Source organism: Gekko japonicus, unplaced genomic scaffold (assembly GCF_001447785.1).
Source record: "Gekko japonicus isolate JY-2015 unplaced genomic scaffold, Gekko_japonicus_V1.1 scaffold1944, whole genome shotgun sequence".
Classification (NCBI taxonomy): Eukaryota; Metazoa; Chordata; class Lepidosauria; order Squamata; family Gekkonidae; genus Gekko; species Gekko japonicus.
This window is the reverse complement of record NW_015169231.1, coordinates 207,399-218,408: the sequence shown is the minus strand read 5'-3', so window position 1 is coordinate 218,408 and position 11,010 is coordinate 207,399. Positions and strand designations below refer to the sequence as shown.

Genomic DNA, 11,010 nt, shown 5'->3' with positions numbered 1-11,010 from the left:
CAGCTGTTATCGGGTAAAGGGCTGTGCATGTCTGGCATCGTTCACAATAGGTTCTCTAGGGGATTGCCACTGGGGTCAGATTAAAAACATGTCGCTGAACTTAAAAGTGAGATATGAGTGATAAAGGGTTGGGGTGGGGTAAAAATCAATAAACCAGCACTGTATGGCAAAGAAAATGGATTTTCTGCTGGATATCAGCTGTGTATCTTGATGCTTTGGAAAACAGGGTTGCACTTGCCTGTAATTGTTGTTCATCGATGTCTTCTGTGCAGACACACACTGGGACAGCGGTTGTGAAAGCTGGCCACGGACATTTTTTCCTAGCCAAAACTCCTAAAAGGGGTCCCTGCCTGTTGTGTCCACTGGCCGCCACCAGGGGCCAGCGACTACCCAGAGCTTGACCCTGGGTGAACAATGGGAACTGGACTCCTGGGCTCTCCCACAGGGAGCCAATAGAAACATGGGAGGGAAGTTCAAACCCCCCAATGGGATCCAGGGGTGTCCCCTGGATATGTAGATAGTTGGCCTCCTGGCCGTTTGTCTTTGTCTTAGTTGTGTAAGAGTCAAGCGTGCAGCATGTTATGGGAGCTGAGAAGGCCTAGCCATGCGGTCAACCCACTACACAATACTGCCCCTTACGGAGGTGAAGTACACACGGGTCCGACAGTGGGCGCCCCTCTTCCTTCAGTTCCTGTGAAGCTGCCAGGCACCCCCAGCGAGATAAGCCATGTGAGAGCTCCCAGCAGGGCGGGAGGGAGGGAACGTGTGTCTGCACAGAAGACCTCGATGAACAACAGTTACAGCTTAAGTGCCACCCTGTTTTCATCTTCCAGCTTCCGTGCAGCTCCACATTGTGAGCAATGCTCCCTCTAAGCTGGGGAGTGTCTTGTGAGCAAAAATTCTACTTTGTGGGCTACTGGCCTTAAAGTTGTAAGCGATTTGGCTACTGCATAAATCAGTTTGCTCTGGAGCCCTCCTTCCTGAGCTAAGACAAACATGGGTGAGGCGGAGGTAGGGTTGCCAAATATGTTTTGGCCGGGAGCGGTGGGCTCCCGGCCGGCGTCTGGAACGTGCACGCGCGCGTCGCCCGGAAGTGACGTCACACGCTGTGGGCGGGGCCACGCCATTTGAGGGGGAAACAACGAATTTCCCCCTCAAATGGCGTGGCCCCGCCCCCAGCGTGTGACGTCACTTCCGGGTGACGCGTATGCGGGGGTGGGGTTTTCCCCGGGCCCCAATTCCACGGGAGTGGAAAGCGGGGCTCGAAAGCGGGGGGAAATCCGCCCCCTCGGGGGCATTTGGCAGCCCTAGGCGGAGGGCTAAAAACTCAGCTTAGAGGGAACACTGATTGTGAGTGTTAGTGAACTACTCACCAGAGGAGGGGGGGGCTGTGGAACCTGACAGCTCTCACTGGAACAGAGCCTGAAGAACTGCTACATGGCGTGCAGGACTTTTTTTGCCTCCAACCCTGAGGATGGGAAGAACACTGTGAGGCCAATCTCCTGTGCCAGGTGAAACCTGGAGACCACCTTAGGCAGGAAGTCTAAGCTCAGGTGTAACGGTACCCTTTCACTAAAGAACTTCAGGAAGGCAGGATCAACCCTGAAGGCCGCTAACTAACAAACTCTCCTGGAGGAAGTAATCGCTACCAGAAACGCCACCTTCCTTGAGAGCAGTGCTAAGGTGCAGGTTGCCAGGGGTTCAAACAGACATTTCATCAGCCCGACAAAACCCACTGAGGAATAATGCAACAGGTGAGAGGGAAAATGCTAGACAGCCCTCTGAGGAAGTGCTGAACCAGTTTGTGCGCAAAAAGAGAGTTAAAGATTGATGGGTTTATCTGAGGTGGGTTTATCTGAGGTGGTCTAGAGGTGTAAATGGTGCTTGATGGCCCTGTAAGTACCGGATGGGGAAAGCTACTAGGTTTGGTGAATAATATTAAGTGTTGCTTCATTAGGGTAAATGGGTTAGGGGAAGTGAGGCTGGGTGTAGACGAGATTGGTCCAAGGTGAGGCAATAGACTCTTTGGAGACCCATTGTCCTAAAGTATGCATCTCTCTAGGGTGGGGAGGAGGGCCTTAGCCAGCCAGCCAGCCACTCTTACTCACACTTCCAAACTACATGTCCAGGCTTGTCTCTGGCTGGCATCCAGGTGAGTCCTATCCTCTGTTGCCAACAGGAACAGCTCCCGGCCTGCCCTCCTCCAAGTGACAGCCGTTCAAAGACTTCAAGCAATCATGTCCTCCCTCAACCTCCTCTTCCCCAGACTGAACATTCCCAAGTCCCTCAGCCTTTCCTCATAGGACTTGGTCTTCAGGCCCCCGATTATCCTCATCGCTCTCCTCTGTGCCCGCTCCTTTCTGTCCACATCCTTTTTGAAGTGAGGCCTCCAGAACTGCACATGATACTCCAGGTGTGGCCTGACCAATGCAGTGTAGGATGGATACTGCTAACTGGGAAGTGGGTTTGCGGGAAGAAGAACAAGGCAGCATCTTCACAGAAGAAATCACTCCACCCCTCTCTAAAGAACTAATGTGATTTCTCCAGCACGTCCCTTCATATTGTCCCTGTAGGTAAGCCAAAACCTTCCCGATGCAGGTGTCACTGAATGTGTTTAATTTATTACTTGTTTTATTTACATTGGTTATTTATAGCTGCGGTGGCTCAAGTGGTTAAGACACTGAACTGCAGGCTGTGGAAGGTCAGTAGTTCAGCAGTTCGAGACCCGGGTGCCGCATGACGAAGTGAGCTCCTGTCTCTAGTTCCAGCTCCTGCCAACCTAGCAGTTCGAAAGCAAGAAATTGCAAATAGATAAATAGGTACCACTTCGGTGGGAAGGTAACAGCGTTCCGTGTGCCTTGGTGTTCAGTCATGCCGGCCACATGACCACGGGAACGTCTTCGGACAGCGCTGGCTTTGAAACGGAGATGAGCACCGCAACCCTAGAGTCGGATTCGACTGGCTTTCAAGCAAGGGAACCTTTACCTTTACCTCTCACTGAATGTGTTTAATTTATTACTTGTTTTATTTATATTGGTTATTTATAGTCTGCCTTTCTCAGCTGAGACTCAAGGCGGATTGCACAGCGTAATGAGGAACACAAGAGGGTTTGAACTACCGAGATCCGAAAACAAACAAAAATCTCTAACGGAACTGAAACAGAGCATGAGCTTTTAAACATTGTACATTAAGGGGTGTAGAAACTACCTAGTCTGGTGTGCACTTAGAGTAATAGGCAGCAATACAGATATGTAGGTCACAGTCACTGTCCCAATGGAACTTTATGCCTGCTTTCATTACAATACAACTCTGTTTACCTGTGCAAAAAGCCCTCTCGAACAAAGCATATAAAAAGTGACAAAATGAGTGTATTTTGCCTTCTTGTGTCCCGACGGATCCATTCTTTGCTCACAGCAGAGCAGAAGTGGGCAGGCACTGTGAAAGTGAGAAGGCGTGTAATGGAGTGACTTAACCTCTTGTTTATTCTCACTGGCTGACATAAGTTTTGTGGTGCTTTTGTTATGCTTGTTCAGTGGGGGGAAACGGCTGGCTTTTGCAATGTGTGTGAACTCTGTGGTTGAGTGGTTACAAGAGTCCTGACTTGGAAGCGAAGCATAATGGACTTGGATCATCATTGTGTGAATTTTGGAACGTTGGAATGAGGGAGGACTCCATTTGTATTCGACTAGCTGCCTACGGTCACGCACATGACATCTTTGCCCCAGATGGGAAAGTATTCCACACAGCATTATGATTCCATGTACCTCCTGGCTTTTCCCCATTTTTCTGTAATCTTTCCCAAACCTACGTTTATTTAATGTTTTGTGAAAGAGCACAGTAAAACCAGGGGATGCTACCTACATGGTGTAGAGCCAGTTTGGTGTAGTAGTTAAGAGCGTGGCATCGGAGAACAAGGTTTGATTCCCCACGCCTCCACATGCAGCTGCTGGTATGACCTTGGGTCACTCACAAGTTCTCTCAGAGCTGTTCTCTCAAGAGCAGTTCTCAAGAGAGCTCGCTCAGCCCTCACAGGGTGTCTGTTGTGGGGAGGGGAAGGAAAAAGAGATCATAACCTGCTCTGAGACTTCCAAGTGAAGGGCGGGGTATAAATCCAATCTCTTCTTCTTATTTTCCCAGTCCCACTCACATTGGCAGTCATTTCCTCCCCTGCAATGAGGGGTTTTTACAACTGACAATTGACATATCATTGTACTGTTATAATAACCTATCAGGTTCTTGAATTTCCAGCTATCATTTTTAAAAGTCTCTGACCCCTTAAATCACAGAGATATGCATTTTCCCTTATGAAAGAGGCTAGACACTTCTAAACAATGAAAACTGGGAGACAAAAGACACTGACGGGTAGTGAAGCATTCATAAGTGAACTGGCAGGGAAATGGCATGTTGGGGGGGTTGGCAGCAGTGGACCCTGCCAGAAGCCCTGGGCCCTGAGAGCTGCCCCACCTGAGGGTATGCTGATGACAGCCCTGTTGAGTGGAGTACAGAAAATACAAGGAGACCTGCCATGTGGAGGCCCCATTGCGACTTGCATGTTTCCCAAAGGCTCACGGGAGTGCTTTTGAAAGACTCACCACGACCTAGGGGGGTATACAGCAGGACTGTGGTAGCCGAAAGGGGGATTGTTGGAGAGGTGCCACTTTGAGTACCCTAAGCTTTCTTGTCCTGTGGAAGGGAACTCAAAAGGCATTTAAATGCCATCCGAGCTGTCTTTTCCTAGATCCCATGATGCCCCCCCCCCCAATTCCATAGTGGAAGGGAGAGGGAAGCCCGAGGGCAGATCGTGCCAGCAACAGCCAGTGGGGGAGTCTCAACCCAACCCACAGTGGCAGTGTTGGGTTAAAAATAAGGTTTCTGGCATGGCTGTTTGTGGGGCGGGGCTTTTAATTAAGGGGCGGGGCCTGAAATGCCTCACTGTAGCCAAAGGCCCTGGTTGAGGCCTTCCCCGTCACCCACTGCCTGAGCCTTTTAACTGGGGACGTGGGGGTGTTGAACCTTCTGCATGCATAGCAGGTGCTCTACCCGTGAGCCACGGCCTCCTCAACACTGTTGACAAGTCAGGTTTTTTGGTCTGGGTCTTGGCAAGCTCCAGCTCCTACGCAAAACCAGACTCTGATCCGGCTGCAGGTGAAAAAGGCCACCCTGTCTGAGGTGAATCCTGTTCTTGACCAGCTGCAGCTGTCTGATGTCTCAGGCAGGCAGGGATCTTCTAAGGGACCTTCTGAGTGAGAAAAACCCAACCTACATTTTTTAAAAAGCTTTGAAAAATCCTAAAATTAAATACAAGCTGGTTGTGCAGCCAGCATAAAGCACTGGCAGAAGTGGCTTTTCCCTGCTTTCCGCCACGGTCACTCCGAAGAGAATTCCAGGTGTTAGGGGACCCACCGTGTAATGTATTCAATGAGCTGCCTATTGAATGCATAGTGTTGTGAAACATCTAATTGAATTGCCATGTTGAGCTTCGTCCTGGGCTAGGATCCAAATACATCCAATCAGGTTACTAGCCCAGGAACTAACATCCAATCACTTCACAGCAAGCTCCCTGAGCGGGAACGCTTGTGATTGGTCTTTATTGGTACAACCTCATTGGTTGGTAATTGTACAGTGGGCGTGGCTATATTAGCCAGGAATGTTTAAAAGCAGGACAACTGCAATGGAAAAGCGGAACCGTTCTGTTCTGGTTATTTGATGTTGATCCGTGTTGGGGTTGTGTTCGAGTTGAAGAATAAAGTTGTGTTCTTGCTGAATCACTGACTGCTTTGTTAAGCGAGCGACTTAACACACCGGGACAATACCCCACGCAACACAGGAGGAGGGAGCATTTGAAATTACCCCTCCTGCCATCAACGCTTCCACTGGGCAAAAAGGTTCTGACGGCATAAGAAGCAGCGAAAATCTCCCCACTTCCCCCTCCAGTGTGATATAGTGGTGAAGAGCGGCGGACTCTAATCTGGAGAACCAGGTTTGATTCCCCATTCCTGCACATGAAGTCTGCTGGGTGACCTTGGGCCAGTCACAGTTCTCTCAGGACTCTCTCAGCCCCACCAGCCTCACAGGGTGGCCTGTTGTGGGGAGAGGAAGGGAAAGGAGATTGTAAGCCACTCTGAGGCTCCTTCGAGTAGAGAGAAGTGGGGTATAAAAACCTACTACCACTCCTCTTCTTCCTCCTTCTCCTCTACATGAAGCTTGCTGGGTGATCTTGGGCCAGTCACCGTTCCCTCAGAGATCTCTCAGCCTCGCCTACCTCACAAGGTGCCTGTTCTGGGAAGAGGAAGGGAAGGCAATTGCAAGCCACTTTGAGGCTCCTTCGGGTAGAGAAAAGTGGGGTATAAAACCTCCTCCTCCTCCTCTTCCTCCTCCTCCAATGTTGAAAATTGTACCTGCTCCTCCGCGGGCCCAGAACAAAACATGGGGCTTTGGGATGTCTCTGAACTTTACAATGTACACCAGTGGTGGCGAACCTATGGCACGGGTGCCAGAGGTGGCACTCAGAGCCCTCTCTGTGGGCACGCGTGCCATCGCCCCAACCAGGCCCAGACCATCATTAAAGTGTCGAATTCTCTGCCAAATAATTTTAAGTAAATGAAAGCATTTGGGATTGCTTTCCTTACTTTGTTTGGATCATCTTAAGTTAATGTATGAGTTGTTTTTTCTAAAGTAAAACCTCAGTATTCATGTTAAATTGCCATGTTGGCACTTTGCGATAAATGAGTGGGTTTTGGGTCGCAGTTTGGGCACTCGGCCTCTAAAAGGTTCCCCATCACTGATATACAGTGTTCTCAGCTGGGGGGGGGCACTATGAACTTCCTGGCACACCAAAGGATGAAGTCCTTATCAGGGAACTAAAAGCTTCTATTATAATGATGAAGAGAGATGCAGGGGAGGGAAAAACGACAAAAGGAAGGCAGTAAATCTTTCCACGGGTTCCCTCAATCAACCACAAGGCCATATGAGAGACGCAGTAAACATGTGGCATTGATTGTGAGAGGGGCTGCGGCAACACTCCATTCCTGTCAGGGTTCACCAAGCAACAGGACCCCCAGACTTAATGGGGTCACAGCCCCAAGGTCAGCAGGGAGAAGCCACGAAGGCCTGAGGCAAGCGGCTCAGTCTGGAGGTCAGGGTTCGGGGGAAAAGCATGAGGCCTGGGGTAGCTCCTTCTCACTAGGAGGCAGGTCAGTCAGGCTGCAGAGTAGGCCCCTGGCTCTGAAGCTAGGTGGAGCTGGTGGGCTTTTCCGTGTCATCTACGTAAGGGCCATAGCTCGGTTCAACCTGCACCACATCCCACCACCTGGGTGGCTCAAGAGATCCGGCACCGGAAGCTCTCCATACCTTCCAATCTCCCAATCCACTGAAGACGAATGTAAAAGAGTGAACTGGGAAGCCCTGAAGACAAAACTCACCCCCCTCTTGGAGCACTTAGCATCTCCTTTCAGGACAGAAGCTTTAAAATACAATTCTAGCTGCCTCTGAAGAAGTGAGCAGCGACTCATGAAAGCTCCTCCCCTTCTACATAGTTTGTTACTCTTTAAGGTGCGGTGGCTCAAGTGGTTAAGATGTTGAACTGCAGGCTGTGGAAGGTCAGTAGTTCAGCAGTTTGAGACCCGGGTGCCGCATGACGGAGTGAGCTCCCATCTCTAGTTCCAGCTCCTACCAACCTAGCAGTTCGAAAGCAAGAAATTGCAAGTAGATAAATAGGTACCACTTCGGGGGGAAGGTAACAGCGTTCCGTGTGCCTTGGTGTTTAGTCATGCCGGCCACATGACCACGGGAACGTCTTCGGACAGCGCTGGCTCTTCGGCTTTGAAATGGAGATGAGCACCGCAACCCTAGAGTCAGATTCAACTGGCTTTCGAGCAAGGGAACCTTTACCTTTTAAGGTGCTACTGGACTCTTGCTCTTTTCTACTGCTACAGACAGACTAACACGGCTGCCCACCTTGATCTTTAAATACAAGGATATTCAAAGCCTTTCAATGCCACAGCCTTTCACTGCCAAGCTAAGGCATACAGTGGAAATGGACAAGAGTCCTTTTAAAAATTCTCAGTGGATTTTCTGCCATGAACAATCCATGGCTTCCACATCTGTTCCAGTGGTTTGGCATTTGAAAGCATTAACAGTTAAAAGCTGGTGTTATCTGACCAAAATCCACTGAATCCAGTATTTTGTTTGACTACGCCTGACCAGGTACCCTCAAGGAAGCTTGCTGTCAATCAAGAGGCCATCTAAATGAGGCTCCATCCCATGCTGCTGAGCACCCAGACATCTCCCACTGATCCCTCTAAAAAGAATATTTGACTAGTCCTGCCCTACAGGAGATAAATCATAAAATGGTAGTATGCCACTGAGCCACAAGTGACTCATGGCGACCCCAAGAAGTTCTACCTCGTGGGGTTTTCAAGGCAAGAGAACAACAGAGGTGGTCTGCCATTGCCTTCCTCTGCAGACCAGAGCCAGTTTGGTGTAGTGGTTAAGAGCACGGACTCTAATCCGGGAGAACCGGGCTTGATTCCCCACTTCTCCACATGCAGCTGTTGGTGTGACCTTGGGTCAGTCATAAATTCTTTCAGAGCTGTTCGCTTAAGGGCTGTTCTCTCAGAGCTCTCTCAGCCCCACCTATCTCACAAGGTGTCTGTTGTGGGGAGGGGAAGGGAAAGGGATTGTAAGCCGCTCTGAGACCCCTTCGGGTAGTGAAGGGCAGGGTATAAATCCAATCTCCTCTTCTCTTCTCTTTCTCAGACAAGACCGGGCTAGTCTCGGCTATTAGGTCTGCTATGTATCTATCACAAGGCTACTTTTAAGAAGTAAAAAGCATTTTGCTCCTGCTTTGATTTCGAAGACATTTATTTTAAAAAATAACTTACAAGTAAGGAGGCAACGAGCCACTCTGAAGGAAAACACATGAGACAGGATTATGTTTCACGTCTTAACATACTGACATACTATAATGAGTATTATAATAAAACTGTTATCACAACTATTTTGTCATAGAATTTTAGCCAAGACCAACTCTGAAGAACGTATAATCCTCACGGAGCAAATGGTTAACAGTTCTGTTCTTGACGGTATCGCACTGAACAGAAATCTACTTTTAAAACTACAGCCTTACATATTTCACCGACAATATGCTTCATATATATGATAAAAAATATATTTCATTTTTCAAATACCATTACAAAAAAAAGGAACAGCAATAAAATAGAGTTCTGCCTTCTTTAAATACACACTGTAAAAGGTATACAGTGAAGTCAATAAATCTGGCTGGGAATGGGCTGTCCACAGTCAGAGAGACGCACAAGGAAAACTAGTAATGTCTTCAATACAAGATACTTTGTTTACCGCACATTTTCTGTACGAGCCATAGCTGGAAAAAGTAGGGATTCTCTGGCCGTAAATAAAACACCAGAAAACATTTAAAAATGCAGCGTTTTCGATAGTTCATGTTCTGCTACAAGTTTCGGGATCGATTGACTCATTGGTATTTTATTAAGCCAAATTTAGAGACTGAACACGAAAAGATAAAAGTCCTTTGGGTAGCCGTAATCATTTTGCATTTTGCTCCAGCGCAGAGTACTCCGTTTCTGATACCCTGGAAGTATCGATCAGTTTAGTGAGGCCAGTTTTGGCCGAGTACTTAAAGATGAACGCCTTCATGAGTTCATACTTGTAGTTTCGGTTGATGAAGCTGTAGAGGATGGGGTTGACGCAGCAGTGAACTAAGGATAAGCACTGAGTCACGTGAAGGGCCGCGTAAAGGAAGTTCTCCAGCTGACAGCTGAAGGATATGAAATGGAGGGCCGCGAAGATGTCAAGCAGGACGGTCACATGGTACGGCAGCCAGCAGACGAGGAACACGACGACATAGGAGAGGATTATCTTCCCGTTGCTCTTCTTCTCTTGGTCACTAGAGGCGCAAATGGTCCTCGCTAGAAGGCAATAGAAAACAGCAATGACAGGAAAGGGAATGACGAAGCCTAGAACCACAGAGCTCAGCTCCATTCCCACCAGCCATTCTTTAGCGTTCTCCTCCGGATAGAGGGCCCGGCAGTAGGTTTCACCATTGGACGAAACTGTCTTTAGGTAATAGGCATCGGGAAGAGACACAAAAAAGGCAAAAAGCCACACAAAGACGCAGATGCAACGGCGGATGATCTTCTTCTTAGCGCTGTTGGAGGCAGCGAAGTAGACAACCGAGAGATACCGATCGACACTCATGCAAGCCAGGAAAAAGATGCTCCCGTACAAATTTATGGAAAACACAAGGAGCGTGATCTTGCACATGACCTCCCCCATGTGCCACTGGCCGTGGTGGACAAGGGAGATGACCCAGATGGGCACAGTGAGGATCACGCACAGGTCAGCAACGGCTAGGTTGAAGATGTAGAGGTGGGTTTCATAGCCGGTTGTTTTGGCTTGGAAGTTCATCCAGACGACAATGAAATTGGCCACCAGCCCGATCATGAATATAAAGATGTAAAAAACAGCCAGGATGTAGAGCAGGGCGCTTTTGTTGAGCGTATTCGGGCATGATACCGAGTCCACGGTGATACAGTCTCCATGGCAGGTCAAGTTGCTTTCTGTAAGGTTCCCCACTTCCACTTCGAACATCGAATGCAAATCAACGCCACTCATAGTTGGCTGATATGGAACAGAACAAGTCTAAAGGGGGGCGAGAGGAAAGAAGGAGAAACATCAGCGTTAGAGAACATCCATTACTACACAACTGCCTTTGTTCCAAATGACCTTATCACCACCTCAAGAATGTTTTGGCCTGGTAGCAGTTTACACAGTGAAGAAGACGGTGCACAATAAAATACTTAAAACTTTACGGGAGGAAAAAAAAAACATTAGATCTGTGAAAGAAAGAAAAAATCAACAAGGTCATAAAATTAATCTAGTGTACATTACAACGGAGAGACAACATTGAGTTTCTGTGCAATTTTCAGAAATAACAAATCTTCGGGACATTTTTGCTGGCTGCGGTTCCTGGCT

At 48.5% G+C, this 11,010-nt stretch overlaps 1 protein-coding gene across 1 annotated transcript; it reads right to left on the bottom strand.

Annotated features, from left to right (window-relative positions):
- Positions 1 to 8,895: 8,895 nt before the first annotated feature.
- On the bottom strand, positions 8,896 to 10,670 carry ACKR3 (atypical chemokine receptor 3). The gene has a single exon (XM_015416440.1). The coding sequence runs from the start codon at positions 10,648 to 10,650 to the stop codon at positions 9,562 to 9,564; it is 1,089 nt and encodes a 362-aa protein (XP_015271926.1). The 5' UTR covers positions 10,651 to 10,670; the 3' UTR covers positions 8,896 to 9,561.
- Positions 10,671 to 11,010: the final 340 nt, after the last annotated feature.